Below are 19,654 nucleotides of genomic sequence, written 5' to 3'. Positions count from 1 at the left end.
TAAAATCTGAAATATTTAAGCAAGGAAGTGCTTTGAACATAAATGATTGTAAAACAATTCCCTTTCCCTCCAGTTAGACCGATGCTGTAGTGAGTAAAGCTATAAATTATTTAATACTGATTTAATATTTTTGTATTTCCCATTTTAGCTGCAGCTTCAGCAGAGCGGGAAATATATATATAAAAGGAAAAGCTAAAGAAAACAGTGCTTTTTAGAGAAAGAGATGGTAACAGAGTATTCACAGGGGCTGATGTCTGCAGGAATGGGATGTCACTTTCAGTTACATTGCTTCAAGTGGCCTTTTTCAACTCCAACAAAATAACTTTTTGAATTACATAAGCATGACAGCCAATGCAAATGATGCTCTGCTGTGAGCCCCAGAGCCATTAGAGAAGCAAAAAGCTCGCTTTCTTCAGAAGGGCTGTAGAGATCAAACATGGGACCAGTGGATATAGCACTAACAGACTGTAAATTTGATAATTTCTTTTACGATGACAGACTAAGAATTCCTGTTAGCGTTATGTGGGTATCCTGTCAGGAGAGAAATATTCTCCTTCGAAGTGCTACCGTTTTGACCTGGAATTACCACTGTGGACTCTGGCTGTTGTGGCAAGAAGCGATGCCTGGTTCCTCATTCTGGCTTTAAATTCATAGACTGGCAGTATTCCTGCTTTAACTATAGAAATGTAATGCTTTATTCAACACCAAAGTTACTTGTTTTGAAGAACAGAGCTCAAAGGTTTATTTCAAAACTGCATTATGTTGGGCATAATGAAGTTTTCATCCCATTTTACACCAGGGATTGGGTTCACACACAACACACACGGTGTGAGCTTGCCCAACCCCTTATATTGAATATGAGGCTGTGTATTGCATTTTACTTTAGACGGACTGCCTTTCCAGTGCCAGAAACAGCAGGTAAGTAAGGTAAGCAAAATTTCTGGCAGCAAAGGTCAATTTAGTCTATTACTACACTTGGTCTCCAAAAATCCTAGCGCAATTCTTGGACAAATAGATACCAACGGAGAGCATCCAGCGATTGCCTTAAAAGTGCCTATTTTCTAGGCTAGGCTAGGCTAGAGCTTACTCACATCCACACCAGGAGAAGTCAAAACCAGCCTGTGTTACTGCACCACTTCTTTACAGAACCAAGCTCTTAAGCCAAAGGCAATATCTCAGCTTGAATGTCCACCAAAATCTTGAATAAACTCTATATACCCAAGAAGGCTTCATTCAAGAAAGCTGGGATCTGCTGCGTACTTACCGGCACATGCCCACTTGGAACCATTGTCCTCATCACAGCATGCAACCACTACTAAATATTTGATGTCTGGGGAGTCTAGGGGAGGATTTGCACTTGCTTTAGGAAGAGAGCAGAAAGTAGGTCAGCAGCCTCAGCTTGCCTCTGAGCGCATCCACCAGCTGACAGTTTTACTGATGGAAGCGCACGTCGCCAGCTCCAGGGCTGCAGGAAACTTTGCAGAGTGTCTGTCAGAGATGGTGTTTTTATGTGCATGTGTGTTCATTTACCTCATTTATTTAATGCAATGTAGTCAAGAACAGCAAATTATATTGGATGTTTCTTTTTGTGAAAGCAAATAAATGACCTAAAGTTAGCAATTTAACTTATTAAAGTAATGTGCCTACCCAGCAGGTAGTTTGTTCTAAATCCTAATGTCTTGTTAAATATTAATTAGCAAACACTTGGCCACCCTGAATCTCTTCGCTATGATATCTAGCTTGACAGTGGGGTTGGCATCTTTGAGTTTAAATTTTAGATGGAAAAAATCCCATCCCCTCAGCTTTACCTCCTCCTCCATGTGCTTTGCATGAGACCCAGCCCAGCTCCCTGAACTGGGTCATGGAGAATAAAATAAAGTTGTGAGTTTGATGGGTTTTGGCTGCGGCTGAGAATTCTGCAATAATCCTTGGTGCCTCAGCAGCTTTGTGCTTCCGAGGACGGGCAGACACTGACTGGGAGAGGTGTTAGAGATGTACACTTTGAAGTATTGCCAGCTGCTTCTGTCCCTTCGTGGCTCCACTTTTAGCTGTCTACATTCTGAGATTTAAAATGTCATTAAAAAAAAAAGAACATATGGTCCTCAGGCATAATTTTTCAAGCAGGACCTCTTGGTGAATACAAAAATAAGGAAATGCAGATCAGATTTTTTATTTAATTATTATGTACTGTATATAGAATCTAAAAATCCATGTTACTGAGGAGGTCCTGAGATGGCCAAGCTGGAACTCCTGCCCTATGGGCTGAGGGATGGAGATGGTCACCCTGGGGAAGAGGTAGCTACAGAGGGGCTGGCAGTGACCCCAGTGCCCTCAAGGAGGTGACAAGCGTGTTTCTACCAATGATTTGTCAGGAGTGCTTCTGCTTCCCTCATGACATGTGGCACCAAAAGTTCTGTTTGTATTGCGTCAGCTGCAAAAGGAAGTGGTTTAGGGAATGTGCTTACCTAGTGTCACTTAAGATCACGTAAGGGTGAGTGTTATAAGCCCCTCGAGTCAGTGTAGGAGTGGTATTTTTGTGCGAAAGGAAACACAGGAGAGAAGCTAGTTCCTACTGGGAGAGTTGCTTTTGGAAGCACTGAGCAAAGGGAAGGTGGCTGTGTTTCTCAGGGAGGAAAACTGACTGAGAAAACCTGCCCTTGGTAGAGAGCTAACACATTGGGATGGGTTAGTGTCCTGGCATGGGCTTTGAGAACCGCTTGAGAGAGGAGAAGGAAAAGCCACTTACTTTGTTTCAGTGGGAAATCCATGTAGAAAACATCAAAGTTGGCAAACTTCTGAGTTATGGAGATTTCTCTCAGGACATTGGAAAGTTGTAAGGCTCTCTGCAAAAATTAGGTAATTTGGTGACAACTCACAATGCAACATGCCATTGCAGATTGCACCGATGCCTCGTCTTAGATAATAAGATTAACATGGCACATAGCTACTTAGCAGAAATATCTTTTAGCAGTGGCCCTGCTCCTCATTTCAGGGGCCTCTTGATGATTAGAAGCCCAGTTGTTTCCAGTCCTCTTAAGGAAAACTGAAACTTTCTGTAGAGGCCAAATGTTCTCTTTTCCCATTATCTTCCTGTTGCTGTATCAATGGTACTAATGCTCAGCTAGCCAGGCCATATTCTGCTCTTACTCTCACTGGAGTAAATTACCCCTGACAGCTGCTGACCCAACCGATAAATCCAGTGCAATTTCTACAGCGATAACAGAGAGCAGGATCTCCTAAATATTTAACACGTGCAGTTTGGATGATAACACAGACAATTAGTTTCAGACAGGAAGCCAGAAGGGAGATTAATTCATGCCCTACAGTCATAGAGCTGTTAGTGGACAGTGGTTACATGCCCTATATGTCCTGCGGTGCTGGTGATAATACATAAAGTGCAGTCCTGTGAAGATTTAGGATTGTGCTTAATAAGTCAAGAGGGATGGAGCATACAATGAAACATGTATGTAAATGCTGGCAAAATTAAGGCCATATTTTTTGTTGTCCATGCCACCAGGAGCAATGTTCTCAAGAGACATCAGTTCAGGCCCCGGGCAGGGGTTTGCTCCTGCTGCCAGCAAAACTTGTGCCATCAGCTTATCACGCTCACAGGCCCTGGCCTGTAAGCTGTTTCCTTATCAAAGAATTTCTTCTCAAAGAGCAAGTTTTTGTCTCAAGGAGATCATGGGGACCTCAGAGAGATTACGTCTCTCAAGAACAAATTTGGACAGCTGAGGGATCACATGAACACAGGTTGGCTGCACTGTGCTCTGAGAGCCTGTGGGACATTTGAAAGGATGGACACAGAAAATTTCACATCTTGTCACCCACATTTATGGAAGAAAAGTGTTCTGATGTCTTGTATTTGGGATACCAGGTTTAGACCACCATCATAATAATCATATAAAAGACTAAAGCAAAATGAAACAGATCAGTGCATAGTTTCTGTCTAAACTTTCTCTTGATATGGAAATGTTGCATATTCTTTTAGTTGCTCTACATTCAAATGATGCATTTTTATCTGTTCTGGCTGTTGTGAAATTGTTTGGGGCATCTTGCACGGTTTCAGCAAAAACACGTGGTTGTATAATACAGGACACCTGGTATTTAGGGAGAATTTCATCAAGGAGAGGGTGGTCAAGTATTGGAACTGGCTGACGTGGCAGATGGTGGAGTCCCCATCCCTGGAGGCATTTAAGAGACTTGTGGACATGGCACTAAGGAACATGGTTTAGAGGTGGGTCTTTGTAGGTCAAGTGGATAGCTGGACTTGCTAGTCTTGGAGATCTTCTCCAGTGCAAATAATTCCAGGATTCTATACAAGATTCAGGGGTAGAGCACACTGGAAGACCCTCTGGGAAAGAGAGTGGTCCTGCACACCAAACTCAGAAGTATAATTCCTCCTTACCTCTGAAGTCAGGTTCCTGAGGGTCTCGTTGGCAGTCAGCCAGCCACTGCAGGGGCTCACCTGGGTGGGCAGGGGAGGCAGAGGGTTAGTGGCAGGCAGATGAGAGGGCAGGGCAGGGGGGCTCCTAAGGGAGATCTTACCCGAAGGCAGTTGAGAAAAGAGTACAGTTGGCTGTAGGTTACATCTCTATTCAGCTGCCCTGCAAAACACAGAGAGGGAAACTCTGCATGCCCAGTGGCCAAAGGCACTGCCATGACTTTGCTTTGTAGCTCCACACATCCCCAGATTTTGTCATTGCTGTTCCAGGAACTGCAGAGTACGATACCACCCGAATGAAATGGGCTCCTTGGGCTACTTTGTAGGAGCAACATGGTACAGGTGCGACTCCTTATCTCACTTCATAGCCAGAGAGCAAGGCCGAGAGAGCTCGGTGGGAATGTTCCAGACCCACATAGCCCCAAGTGCCATGCCCTGACACGGGCTGTTGGGGGGTCTGGGGTGCAAATGGCTGCGGCAGCTGATGGGTTTGGTTGATGCGAGCCCAGGTGGGTATTTTGTCAGGAAGCCAGGATGACGGCTGGTGGAGCCTGATGGGCTGCCAAGCAGGAAAACCTCCTCGCAACCTGTCGGAAGATCTGCCAGAAGTGATGTCTTGCTGCAAAACATGTTGCTTAGGATTAATTGGTTCCCTCTGAGGTGATTGAAGCCCTTTGAAAAATTGCCAACCGGCCCTATAGCTAATCACTCCTGATTTGGCTTGTGCCAAAAATGCAACGTGTTATCTTTGATAATTAGACATCCAGTAGAGGAACTGCCCCTGTGATAAAGACGCAGTCAAGCAAAGAAGTGCATTTGCGTGACTGAAGAATTATTATCACAGACTCCCCGTGAGCCAGAAGGAATGGGGGTTTCCTTTTTTTTTTTTTTTATGTTTCCACTTGATAGTAGTATAGTGCTAATTTCAGAAAAGGTGATGATCACAGAATCACAGGGCTTGGAAAGGACCTCAAGAGATCATCAAGTCCAACGCTCTTGCTACGGCAGGTACCCTACGATAGGTTGTATCTGTAGAAGGAGACTCTACTATCTCTCTGGGCAGCCTGTTCCAGTGCTCCATCATCCTTACCATAAAGAAGTTATTCCGTGTGTTAGTATGGAATTTCCTGTGTTCAAGTTTTAGGCCATTACTCCTTGTCCTATCACTACACACCAGCCTGGCCTCATCCATTTGCCTCCCACCTCCCTTTAGATATTTATAAACATGAATCAGATCTCCCCTCAGTCTTCTTTTCCCCAGGTTGAACAGACCCAGGTTACTCAGACTTTCCTCATACAGGAGATGCTCTGGGCCCTTTATGGTCCTCCTCTGGTCTCCTTCTAGGAGATCCCTGCCTTTTTTTGAACTGGGGAGCCCAGAACTGGACACAGTAGTCCAAATGTGGCCTCACCTGGGCAGAATAGAGAAGGAGGATCGTAGAAGCAAACAACAGAAACAGAGACTTCTGACTTCCTGAGGAAAGGAATGTACTTTTGAGGGGAAAGATGACCTGTAGTATATCAAGGAGAAGCTACAGGGCCTCTGGCAATGACTAACCTTGGGGAAATCAGGCACAAAGCCTTTTGAATGTTCAAATAGCCAAAATTATTTGAAGATATAATCTACCATCTTAATGAAGTGATTTATCTTCTCTTCTCTCCCTTTACTGATGAGGACTTACTCAGATGCAAGAAAGGTTTCTTTACCCAGAGATCAAAAGTGGTCAGAAACTTGGAAGCAGAATGGCCACAACAGTTCCTTATGCCTACACTTGAATGGAGAACATTGAACACAATGTTGCTGCATGTAAAAAAAAAAAAAAAAAAAAAAAACTTTATTTGCTACCTGGATGAAGTATTTTGTGTTTTTTCTTTATTGACTGTGGGATGATAAGAACAAGCACTATCTCAGAGCACCTTAGGGCAAGTTTACTCTGAGAGAAAGCCTCAAAACATGCCTATATATGGTGTGAAGTTTCAGTTGTCACACCTACATGCAGAATAGGAGGTGGCAGTCACCCAAGCACTTGTGGAAAATTTATTTCTCCTGTAACTACTCAGTCTTCTGCAACTCCTTGGCTTAATCCTGCCCTGGGCCACACCTGGTGTTACCGAGACATCCATCAGTCAGAGAGTGGAGGTGTTCACCAGATGCCCAGCTTGTTTCCACATCCACATTTTGTGTTGAGCCTGGTTTGGGGCTGAGTGGGTTTTGGCACCATATGTTTAGGGATCTGCCCTCTAGCTGCTCTATTCCACATGAGGAGTGACTATCCGACCGCATAGCCAATTTCATATTTTTCAGATCTCCACTCCTTAGGTTTGCTTGAAATATGTTAATAGACTCATAAATTGCTCAGGAAGAGAATGAAACATGAGTGAGTGATAGTCAAGAGGACCCCACAGCACCTCATATTTACCCAGAGGATGATATCTGTTGTGCAGGTTATCCCAGAGAAAGCGTCCATCCACCAAGCCTGTCAGAATCACGTGGCTGCTGTTTGGAAGCTGGGAGTCCAGGTATTGCAGAGCTTTCATGACATTGGAGAACATTTCTTTGGGGGTGGTCATGTGAGCCAGCGTGTCCCGGTTCCTGCAGAAGAGGATGCAAACAGGGCATTGTGTCAGGCAATGCTGGGCCTACAAACTGGCACATGCAGTAGCAGTGCTTTCTTGCTTTCTCTTCTTCCATAGTAGGTTAGTCGAACAAAACCTTTTAGAAGTGACGTGATGCTCTTTAGACTCTTGTTGTTATTGGCATAATAATGAGCGATGCAGAAATTCATCACAACAAACAAAAGCCTTCTCTCTGTTAAAAACACAGGCGGGCAGTCTTGTTTTGTGGAGTGACCTCTGAAGTTGAAATAAATTCCAACTTACATAAGAAAAACAAACAAGCCAAACTCCCCCAGGCTTCCTCGAGAAAACTGCTCTTGTTATATTAATAAAACAACCACTTTAATACAAAAAGAGTGCTCGCCTGATCTCTCCCGAGTGCTATTGCCTCATTTCGACAAGTGATGATAAGTGGATGGAGGTGTCCCCAGGCAGGTAATCTACTCCCAAGAGCTGGGGAGACGATGTTGGTCCTGTTGTGGAGGTGCAGCTCAGCTTGACCAAAGCTTTCAGAAAGAAAGGCTTTTTCCTGGAATCCTTTGTCTGGAGAGCAACCTCAAGCCTTCCATGTGGTACAGGGTCTTGGAGACTGTTCCCTGTCAAAGACCTTTGAGCCCCCTATAGCCAGTGTATGGTTTCCCCATGAGTAAAAGCAGGGCCAACTCAAAATGGGGATGACTAAACTGGTGGGAAATCAGGCAGGATTGCTTGCTGGTGAGTGCCCTGCAAAAGCAGGAGCCTTCACAATCTTTGGTGTTTTGCATTGAGGCACTAGAAATGGTTGTGCTCTAGGGAGGACTGAGTCCTATGTGGCAGTGCCATGTTCTTCCATTGAGGATCCATTTTGCCTGCAAGATAGTAATTAGACAAGTTTCCTAGGCCTAGAGGTTGATCTTAGTGCAGTATGTGCTTCTGCAGCGTCTGAGAATTTCTGATTAGAGAGAAGTGAAAAACAGCAATAAGATTGAGGCTCATGCTTGTGACAGCCATCCAAGCAAAGTACTTTCGAGATAAGGCTGTAGTTTTGCCCTTAAATTACTTCATTTTCACCCACAGGCGTTGCAAAACTAGATTTCAAAATACTGCTCTGATGTAAGGTCGCTATGGTAAGCAAATATGGCAGAGGGAGATGAAATTCACATTCATAGCTCCACGTTCTCTTGTTTTTCCCTACTAAAGTCATGCAGGTATTTCCATCCATTTCTTCACATTTCTTCTCAGTGCCAGGTTTGAAATTAAAAACTCTGGAACCTCTGGAAGCTGGTATCATCATTCCAGCATGTAGCAAGTGGCATTAATTGTAGGATGCTTGGCTGCTTGTATTGGATCTGGTTATTTTAGGGAAAGCTCCCTGCTCCCGTACAATACACAAATGTGCAGTGGATGGACACATGCAGCTCATGGATGTCCTAACACAGATATAGCCTCATGCGATCCGTACAAAGCTTTTCCAGCTCTCCTCCACCATGTTTGGGCTATTGTCAGCCTTATGATTACTGCAGAAGCTGTAATTATAAAGCTGGGAAAGAGAGGCTGGAGAAGGTTGTCTTGACCCAAGTGCAACCAACAGGTGCAGTGACTGTGTGGTGTCTGCAATTGGTGGTGCTTATTATTTTCAGAGTGTGGAGACTACTGGGAGCACACATCGCACACTGTCAGTTTCATTACCATCCTCCTCTACAAGAATTCATGTAACTCATTGCCCTGCCCTTCATGTGGGATGAAATATGGGCATTTTAACCATGCCTTGGCTAAGAATTGTGTCTCCAGTGTGCTCAGCACATCACTCTCTTGTCTGAAGGTAAAATACAGGATACAGCCAGAGGGACTCAATTACTGCTCTTCAAAGATGTCTTGAATAGATTTTATTTGTCTAGCTTGGGGATTACAGCCAAGCATTCAGGATACTGCACATCCTACATAAACTTTTTGGGTATTATCAGACCAGAGAGTGACCAGATGACAAAAAATTCCTGCTGTGCTCCCCATCCCACTCGATGGAAACGTAGTGTTTCCATATGAGCTGCAGTATTTCCTTTGCTGGAGCCAAGGATCCACTTGGGATCACTGCAGCTACCATCTCTTTTGATGCTATGTGTGTTGTGGAGGAAAACAGAGAGCAAAGAGAGATGGAGCAGACAAAAGTATCTCTGGAAGGTAACGGGCACTGCGATAAAGCAGTAACAAATACTGTTTTTGAACATGCAAGTGGATGACACAAGGTTGAAATGGTTTAAGTTTGTGGAGAGCTTCTTTTTTTTCTTTAGGCAAGAAGAGAAAGCTGTGTTAGGGGCAGGGGAAGTGAAAGGATTAACCTGCAGAATGAGGAATAATTCAGAGGGAAAAGCAGTGACTTTAGCAAAATGGCGGAGTTGGAAAACATGCTCAGCAGAGCCTGGGCCATGCCTGGGAGAAGACACCTCAAGGTGTCTCCTGGGCACTGCAGGGACAAGGAGAGCCCTGCCTGGCACTTGTCCATCCCTATCTGGAGCACAGCACCCAACACGCAAAGTTCTGACCCAAGCACGTGCTGTTGAGCAAAGCTTTAGACCACTGAAATGGGAGTGTTTTAATGACAGCCTTCATAATAGTTTCAATTTTATTATATAGCCTGCAGATGAACCCTCAAAAGTGTTGGAAGGGGACTTAATCTACATGTGCATCATATATTAAAACAAGTGTTTGAAAGTATCAGCATAAATCAGTTTAAATTCTTTGGCTGTCGTGGTTTTAGCTGGGATAATTTTCTCTCTGGTAGCTGGTATGGTGTTGTGTGGACTAAGATGAGAATAAAGTTGATAACGCAGCAGTGTTTTAGTTGTTGCTGAGCAGTGCTGCACAGGGTCAAGGATGTTTCAGCTCTTCGTGCTGGGGGAACAAGAAGCTGGGAGGGGACAGTTTAGAGCAGCTGACATAAACTGGCCAAAGGGCTGTCCAATACTAAATGACATCATGCTCAGCAATAAGAGTAGGGGAGTTGGTTTGGGGAGCAGCTGCTGCTTGGAGACTGGCTGGGCATCAGTCAGCAGGTGGTGAGCAATTGTGTTGTGCATCACTAGCGTTGTGCATTCTGTTTGTTGTTATTGGAGGTTTTTGTTTGTTAGTTTTTTCATAATCTTTCCTTTTTTTTTTTTTTTTTAACTCTTGCTTATTAAACTGTCCTTTCTCAATCCAGTGAATTCTAGCGCTTCCCAGTTCTATCCACCATACCACTGTAGTGGGGAACGAGTGAACAGCTGTGTGGTACTTAGCTGCCCGCCAGGTCAAACTGTGAGATTGGCTTAAAAGAAAATCTGAAGATCCATCATGGTGAAGATATCATTAGACAGACAAAGTGTCCTTTCATACCACTTGCAAAAACAAAGCTGGGGTGTGGGTGTGCTGTGCATTGGCCTGCTTGCAAGGTGTGAACATTCTGGGCTGTAGTTTTGTCACTAAGGGAGGAAGAGAAGTATCAAAATAGTGACCCCTGGGCAACCCTGTGAGTGTTCATAATGGATAGTGCCAGAATCATTAGGTTGGAAGGCTTCTGTTCATTCTCCTGCTGAGCTTGTGATGTGAGTAAAGCCAGAAAGAAAAAAAAAACCATCAGGAGAGCACAACAAAGCCTGCAGGCAGTGTGCAGCAGAGGCAGTGTGGAAATTGACCTCAACAGGAGACCACATTGTGGTTCTTCAAAAAAGGTAGGCCTGGCACACTACCCCACCTGGTGGGAGATGACGCACTGGGTGAGATGGATACACATGCTCATAAATTCTATTTTTTTCCTCCTGTTGCTGTGATACTTCATTTCATTTGGTATATAAGAAACATTCAACTTCAAACATGTCTTTGGTCACTTTATCATTGGCTTATAAAATAAAGACAGACAAGCTCTGAATAAGGGCTGGTAGGCAGCAACAATGGATGCAGATAAGGTGATAACCAGAATTTTCAGCAGAAAAATAAGAATAAAGTAAAGACCAAACATCAACTGCAAACCAAACATCATTGAGGGGAAGCCCAAAGCAAAGGGACAAAAATGTCGAAGCAGCCAGGAGTACTGTAAAGAACCAAATTTATGACCATATAAAAGCTAGTTTGATTTCCACCTTACCCATTGCAGACATCATTTCCAATTGTAGCATAGACGACTATGGCTGGGTTGTCCAACAGTTGGTTTCTGGCCAAGCTGAAAGGTAAATCAGCAGCATATTAGTGGGAAATATATTCTCAGTGCCTGAATCACATGCTGTATGAGTTCACATTTGGAAGTAGTTTGTTCAGATTTTGCCAATGCCCAGATGACTAGCGTTCTAGTTTTTTTTTTCTTTTCTATGGTTTTATGATTCAATCAAAGTTCTTTCATATTAATTTTTTCCTCCTCCCTTTTGACCCTCATGGATTTTTCTCTTTCACTGCCTTTCTTGCTGGCTTTGTATCTTCTTTGTAATATTCAGAAGCCAAATCAAGTAGTTTCATTTCAGGGCAAAGACATAAATCAAGCTGCGAAGTTTTTAATTAGAGATGGGAGAAGACTATATGTGTGGCTGACAGCTACATTTATGTATCGGATTGGGCTCAAGATCAAATTAGAATGTGGCTTGAAGTTCAGTGTTAGAGAGGAATGATTCATTAATTGTTTTTTTCTGAAGGGGAGAACTGTAAATCTTTTAGGAGTGAACTGCATCAGCATAGAGAAGGCTAAACCAAACCCAACCATGCCACGGCCATCAAATTCATCTGAAAAGGAGTGATTCTTCCTCTCACTGTCTGGTAGCTACTCAGTCATATCCATACAGGGATAATACTCCAGGCATGCCCGTGTCCATCTGCATTGCTACAAATCAGGAACAATGTGGTCAGTGAGACCCAAAGGACAGATTTAAGGAAAAGCTCATCCTTTTCCTGAAATCCCTGGAAATGCCCCTTTGGAGCTGGTGACACCCACATTTTAAAAGTTTTTCCTCTCTTAATGAATGTTGATACCACAGAGGAAACAGACAGCACTTCAGAGCACAGTGGACTAGTGAAGCTGTGCTTCTTGAGACACTTGTGGATAATGCATTCACTGCAGGGCTCTGCTGCTTCCATATGAGAGTGTAGGACCCCCCCCCCAACCCCCCCAACACACACACACATTTCTTTACCTTCAGTCAGCATTCAAAATCCCATCAAACACTCACCTTTTTATTAAACCAAGGAGATTTCGTGAAGAACCACCTGATCACATGCAGTGGGAATAAGAGGAACAGTAAAAAAATCATTACAGGGACAAATAAAGGGAAAAGCAAAATCCAATTCACTGCACATTTCTAAGAATGTACAAGTATTAAAAATAAAATGGAAACAGCAAGTGTCCCTGTAACCTTTTTGTGTACCAGCATGAGGAAGTAAAGCTGCATCCAGTACCTGCTGACTCTCACCTGAGTTCACACGTCAGACTGCAGAAAGTCAAATACTTACGAGTGCTGGGTTGTTTGGATCTGGCTTTTAATCTAGATCTGGCAGCTTCTTCCCATCTGTTGAACATAGTAGTCTCTTGTAAACCAGCCAACCTGACTTGTCAACAGTTGATCTACTTTTAACTTTTCCTATAAATTGCAAGAGGAACTGTTCTCACTCTCCTAAGTGTCTCACAGCTATGTCACACTGGGAGTGATCCAGGTCCTAAACATAGGCACCAAGTGCCATTTTTGACATCCCAGGGTACCCAGAACACCTGTAGCAGGATTGCAGATACAACGCAGGATGCCTGTAAGATTGTGCACTTCTGGAGAGTCAGCTGGTGGTGGGAAAGATTCTACAAAGTCTCTCTGCTCTGCTACAGCACTAGGCATCAGTGTTGGAGTGTTTGCATTGCTCCTGCCACCAGTGGCAGACTTATGAAGAATAGTGTTAGGCCAGTTGCATCCCTCCATAAAAGCTCTGCACTTCATTAGCAATTCACCCAAATGATTGGGTGCAACTCTCTCCTCCTCCAGGAAAAGAACTATGTAAACCTAAGCATCTGTAAAGGTCTACTGCATTTCATTTTGCCTTGAATAAGAAAAGCATTTCCAAATCAAGAGAGCTTTTATGCATAAAGCTTTCTAGCAGGCCTTCAAAGGCTACCTGTAAGCATCCCAGCTATCCACAGCATGCAAATAAAACTCCATCACCTGCAGGGCAGGAGTGGCAGCAAAAAACCAGCCAGGAGAAGCATGGTGCTTTGTTCAGGATTGGACCAGGACTGTGACGGCAAGCAGCTCACCTCACTGCAGCATTCAGGAACATGAACTTCAGAGGAGCAGGCCCTATGCATTGCAATTCTTGTTTTTATTTCATAGTATTTTCACTCTCTCTCCTCTTTTCTCCCTCTTCTTGTATTCCACTTTCCTCGGCTCCTCCCTGCTCTCTCCTTTTTTCCACATAGTGCCTTGAAGCTTGCTTTGAGGAGCAAATCCGGTCTTCCCGCAGCTTGCAGGGGGAACGTTGTGGGCAGAACATCATTAAATCTCCACTGGACTGGTGTTGTGAAAAGATCTAAGAGATAAACCCCTAAGGTAGCAATAATACACTTTGCATTTGAATAGAAGTGCCTTTGTTACTATCGCTGACAGAAATGCCAGCTGCATATATCACGGAATCCTTTATGTTTTAAATAATCCAGTTCTTCCAGGCTAAAAATGAATGTATCTCTCTGCTGTTTCTCTCTTGAGGTTTGCTAGTCCAAGCAAAATCCGCTTCTCCTGTTGAGAAGCTCTTTTCAGCAGAATAAGAGCCCCACACAATCCTTAGAAAACATGGCTTGGAACAGAAAAACTGCTAGCTGTCTTTTTTTTCTGCTTAATATCCTTTCTTTCAGCAAGAATTCAGCATCTCTCTGTTAAGCCACTCTGCCGCATGACTCCCTGAAATGAGGCTGCAGTACTAGTGCAAATAAATTGATTGGGATCTCTGGAAATTAAAGATGTATTTACAAAAGGTAAGATGCTCATCTTGGGTAGGTGTTACCTACATGAGCATAGATAGTTAAAAGCATCTCAGTGTTAGCACAGTTATAAATCAAGCCAAAAGACTGAGAAAATGAAGGGCTTTCTTAGAGAGCATTTTTTGTAGGTAAACTGAGTTATTAAGGAAGTTTTTATGATCCAGGATGCAATTTCTGATGAAAACATTGAAGTGAGAAGAAAGAGATCAGGCAGAACAAGTATTTGAATTTCAGTTACCCTTGCACTGCAGAAGTCCTGTCATCTCCTCCTGGGACTCTCCTAACCTCCCCACAGTCACTTTCCAAACATTTTCAGAATGGTCACATTTTTGGTGAGGAGTCAGAGTTTGTTTTTACTTCCACAGCCCCAGATTTCACAAGCGTTGAAATTCTTCTAAGGTGTGCTTTTCTTGGTTTGCTTGCTCTAGCCCATGTATGGCTGACAATGAGCAATGCAGACTTGCACAGATGGAGTCTGGGTCCAGATAGATAGCACCAAAAGTGCTGCATGGCTAAGAAAGGCTTCTTCCTTTCTAATCTTTTGCTCCCTTATGCTGTGAATGCAATTAGAAATGCAATAGTGTAAAAGAAAAAAGTCTCTGATTTTCTTCAAGTGAACTCTGGACAGACAAGAATTTCCAAGACAGCCAAAATTTTAAAACAAATAAAAAAAACTCAGAAAACCATTATTCTTTCTTAACTGGTTTCGAAGCCACCATGAGGTATCTGGTGCTTGATTGCTCAGTGAGCCATGGCATGTGTTAACAAGGCTGACTTTTTCTCGTCAAAGGCAAGAATCCCAAAGAGACAGATCAGACTACGAGTGGCAAAGTAATATATAATATAACCATGATCTTTAACAGTGTACAATGTCCACGTATCTCTTGGAAAACATGGATGATAATCACAAAATTGTTCTGTAATTACTTAGAAATTCTGAGGGTGTTCACTTTTTCCATGCTTAGTTAATGATATTTTGGAATTTTTGAGCAACTTATTGTACTGTCAGGATGCTTCTATCAAAATAAAACATTTCCTACAGGTGCTGGAGCACATTTAGGAGAACTTTCCAACTCCACATCTGAGCTTTCAGACCCAATCCTCACATCTTAGGATCAACCTCAGTCAGTCAAAACCCAGAAATAACCTATGGACTGCAAGCATGTGTAAAGATGCCACAAGTCAAGACACCAAAACCATACTGAAAAGGATGAATAAACAAATTAAAATTTTGATGGAGAACATTGATTAGGAGCGTGAGCTGCTTGCTGTGCACCCACAGTTGGCCCACAACTCCAGAATTTCACTCTTTCATTGCATCTCTCTGAGGAAGCACTATTTTTAGAGGAAGCATAAGTTCCCCCAGCTCAGTCAGGCTGGTGGTCAGTTTTATCCTCACATTCTGTGAAACTATTATGCTGAACAAGGCAAGAAGAGCAAACCTTTTACAATACTGTATTCAGTGTGATGATTAAGAGAAGATATCAAGGGAAGGTACTCTGGGATTTTTCTATCACTTTTGTAATTTTTCTCCTTTTTAAATTCCCTTCCCAGTTTTCTTCACATTCTTTTGCCTTGTCATGGGCTCCTCTCTTTTTGTGTCATGTAGGAGTCTGTAGTGTAAGTATGAGAGAGAGAAGCATAAAAAGGAATGGTGCGTACAATGAGATCTCTCTTTTTAAATTTTTTTTTAAAATTTGTGAGGGAATTGGGAAGAAAGAAGAAAGGAAGGCACATCTATTAACTTGTATAGAAGAAAACAAGGTGATAGGTTATCAGACACTGAACATAACTGGGTATAAATGAGAAATGTTGGCCTCCTCTAATTTGGCCTTTTCTTATTCCCTCACCAGAGAAGTTATTCAAGGGACAGTAGCCATGGAAGCCACCAACTACAAATGCCAGGTGAGTAGGTCAGGATTACTTGTAGACAACCATGACACCGAAAACACTGCCAAACGTTTGTGCAAAAGACCAAAAGCCCCTGAATCATCCCATGTGCATCAAAAAGTAGGAAAGCATACGGAGGCATTGCCAGTGGCAGAGGTGCTAGCATCCAAGGGGAACTTCTCCAATGGAAAAGCCTGCCTGAATGTTGAATGGGAGCCTTGTGTCATGCTGCCTGTTGAGAAACTTCCTCCATCCAGTGAGACTACTGTCTGCTGGGGATGGGGGAATATGGCAGGAAACCTAATCCCAAGCATTTAGCAAGTTTCTAGGTAGCATTAGGAGCAGCAGTGCTCCTCACTTATTGCCATCAGGACTCATTGTAAGTGAGGGAAAATATCCCCTAAACTAAATTATCCACCCAAGGAGAACAATTTCTCCCTCATTTCTGCAGCCAGATTTCTGAAGCATTAAAATTAATTAAATACAATGCAAACAGAATGTGATAATCACAGAATAATCAAGTATCTTTTGAACATACTGCTGGGAACACCATTTAGCCCAACACAAAACAGCTAACATAATAAACCTTAATTTCAAAGTGAGATTACTGTGTCCCTTCAAGAAAACACTTTGACAAATTTAATCAAACTCCATTTTGAAACAACTCATAGTCTCTTTTCACCCCTACTCCTCTGTTTTGAGGGCTATTTTAGGTTTTTGCTCTTAGGTAGTAACCTCTTTTTAAAGTTCCCACTACAAACAAAGGTATAATTAATGAAAACCCACACTCTTGTACTGGAAATGTCCTTCAGTTTAAACCATTCTTCCCTACTTGTGGTGTTTATACCTTAAAGGATTCGAACCCAGGACAGTAACCCCTTTTAATCTTTGCCGAGGTGTTTTAACATTGTCTCAGATGCATCCCTTGCTGCTGGGCTCAGGAAAAAAAAAGGCAAAGAACCAGAGAATACTCTGACTTGGAAGGGGCTCACAAGGATCACCAAGTCCAATTCCTGGCTCCACATAGGACCTCCCAAAATTCAAACCCTGTGTCTAAGAGTGTTGTCCCGATGCTTCTTGAACTCTAGCAGCTTGGGGCTGTGCCCACTGCCCTGGGCAGCCTGTTCCATGCCCACCACCCTCTGGTGAAGAACCTGTTCGTGATACTCAATCTGACCCCTCCTCTGATACAGTTCCATCCTGTTCTCTTGAAGGAGTCAACAGCACCCCCCATTTTGTATCATCTGCAAACTTAATTAATATGCACTCGAGTCCCATGTCCAGACTAAAACACTGAAGAGAACTGGCTCTAAAAGGGAGCCCTGGGAAATCTCACTAGGGCATGGCCACCAGTGTGATGTAACTTCACTATGACCCTTTGAGCCTGATCTGTCAGCCAATTGCTCACCCACTGCATTATGTTTAGTCTACCCTTACGCTGGACACTTTGTCTGGAAAGATACTGTGAGAAGCATTTTCAAAAGCTTAACTGAAATCCAAAAATATGATTACATCTACTGGCTTCCCTTTGTCAAATAGATGGGTGACCTTGTCATAAAAGGAGATTCCATTCATTAAACAGGACTTTCCCATTATGAACCCATGTTGGCTGTGACCAATGATGTCATTTTCTTTCAGGTGTTTTTCAGTAACTCCCAGAATAATCATTGCTATAATTTTAGCAAGCACTGAAGTGAGACTGACAGGCCTCTAATTATCAGGGTCTTCTTTTCTTGTCCCTTTTGAAAATTGGGGTGTTTATCAGCTTCCAGTCAACTGAGACTTTTCTAGGTTCCCAAGACTATTGAAAAATAATTGAGAGAGGTCTCATAATGACATCAGCCAGCTCTTTGAGTATGCTGAGATGAATCCCATCTGGCCCCATCCAGCTGCAGCAGCAAATCTCATGTAATTTCAGGGTTGGCTGCAAGTTTATCGTTACTGCAGTCATGGTCCTCTAACTCAAGGGCCCAGTGGTCCCAGATCCCATCATCACCATTAAAGGCAGAGACAAAGAAGGCATTATACATCTCTGCTTTGTCTGCATCTCTATTTGCAAGGTGACCGTCCTCATCAAGTAACAGAATAATGTTATCTTTGGTCCTTCTTTTGCTGTTAACGTATTTTAAAAATGCCTTTTTGTTGTCCCTCACACTATTGGCCAGCCTCAACTCTAATTGAGTTGTGACTGCATGTACCTTCTCCCTGCAATGGCAAACAGCATCTCTGTAGGCCTCCCACATTGCCTGACCTCACTTTCAGTGTCCGTACACTTTCTTTCTCTAAGCTCTAGAAGAAGATCCCTACCAATCAACACTTATCCCTTGAGACACTGTTTACAAACAACAAAACGAGGAGGGCACCTTGACTCCTTTAGGTCCTTAGAAGCAAAATAACAACAAATTATGCCATGTAACAATGCTTGCGTAACGATGATTTACTCAAAACATAGTTCCAGCAGGGACATACAAAAAAATTATTGCTGCCTACAGAATTTAACTGCTACATTAGGTACGAACAGTCTAGGATCTACAGTACCATGCAGGTGTTGAGGCAGATGAGTTTAATTCCCAGCTCTGCTATAGTCTGTGGTGGCTTGTAAATCACTTCATGTCTTCACATGTGAAATAGCATTAATACTCTTCTCATTATCATTTACTATTAAGGCATACAGCTTGACCTCGAAGTATGGTTAATAGTATAACCATGGCCACTTAATATACAGTTAATTAGGCTTTATTTACATCCTGAAAAAAAAAATACATGGCAACCGCTTTGAAACCATATATTCCTTAAACTTTTAATGGAAATAGATAACTGGGTAGAAGATACATCTTTAATGCTGGAAGCTTTACTAACAGCCCAACGAGGAAAAAAAGCAACAACAGAACTGTCAAATGGGTGTAACTCAGTTGGATACACACACAAAAAATAATCAGTGGAAGTCCTTCGTAGAAGTGGAGATAGAAGTGATCAAGGACAGATGCTGAGTCAAATAAGTGCTGGTCTCTATTTTTCCTCAAGAAACATAGGCGATTAGGTAGGGTTTTCTCTTTGTTTCTGAAAGAGGCTTATTAAAGTCACGTCATGTATCAAACTAATAGGATTTCTTTTTAAAGGTGCAAAAACTTAACATACCATTTTGGGAAATGTTCTGTAAGTCTCTGTGATTGCAGCGATTTCTCCTGCGTAAACGTAGATACAGAGAATCTGTCCAGCCTCTGAAATAAATTGAGAAAATATAAGCTGATAAACTCATATGATGTGGATGAAAATCCATCCAACATTATAAAAAGAAGTATGTTCTTGACCCTGAACAACTCTATTCACCAGCTGAAAATATACGTCCATTCTACCATCTCTCTTCTTTTGTGGTCATAAAATTCTATCATTTTGAAGATTGTGGCCTAAAATGGAAGACCCAGTATTCTCTGAGAAACTGTAAATGGATGGCGAATTTCTTTGGAATGTTTGTCCTAGATGCTTTTATCCTGATCTTTCATACAAGGTCTTTAAGAACCTTTTTGTTATACATCATTTATCAAAACAATCCTGTTGATTGCTCACTAATTGACTTTTCAATCATCTGCTGTGGAACAGTTAAAAAAAAGGAAGAAATATTGGCAGGGCATTCATTTCCCAGTGACATATATCTTAGGTGGATTGATCTGAAAAGCACTTCTGCCTTGATTTTGACCAGTTTTCTCCTTTGCACTGTTGAGAAAAATGAAAATGCAACAAAAAGGATAACA

At 42.6% G+C, this 19,654-nt stretch overlaps 1 protein-coding gene across 3 annotated transcripts in view; it reads right to left on the bottom strand.

The window, feature by feature from the left end:
* AOAH (acyloxyacyl hydrolase) overlaps window positions 1-19,654 on the bottom strand; it is a 66,875-nt gene that overhangs the window by 8,543 nt on the left and 38,678 nt on the right. For all 3 annotated transcript variants that reach the window (XM_021386426.1, XM_021386427.1, XM_021386428.1), the window contains exons 14-20: window positions 19,041-19,123; window positions 12,226-12,262; window positions 11,157-11,231; window positions 6,865-7,037; window positions 4,549-4,607; window positions 4,409-4,468; window positions 2,747-2,843 (exon numbers count right to left, since the gene is read on the bottom strand). In XM_021386426.1, coding sequence (XP_021242101.1) covers window positions 2,747-2,843; window positions 4,409-4,468; window positions 4,549-4,607; window positions 6,865-7,037; window positions 11,157-11,231; window positions 12,226-12,262; window positions 19,041-19,123 — 584 coding nt within the window. The remainder of the gene's footprint in view (window positions 1-2,746; window positions 2,844-4,408; window positions 4,469-4,548; window positions 4,608-6,864; window positions 7,038-11,156; window positions 11,232-12,225; window positions 12,263-19,040; window positions 19,124-19,654) is intronic.

This window comes from Numida meleagris, chromosome 2 (assembly GCF_002078875.1).
Source record: "Numida meleagris isolate 19003 breed g44 Domestic line chromosome 2, NumMel1.0, whole genome shotgun sequence".
Lineage (NCBI taxonomy): Eukaryota > Metazoa > Chordata > Aves > Galliformes > Numididae > Numida > Numida meleagris.
The sequence above is the reverse complement of the archived record's forward strand: the minus strand, read 5'-3'. Positions and strand labels throughout refer to the sequence as shown.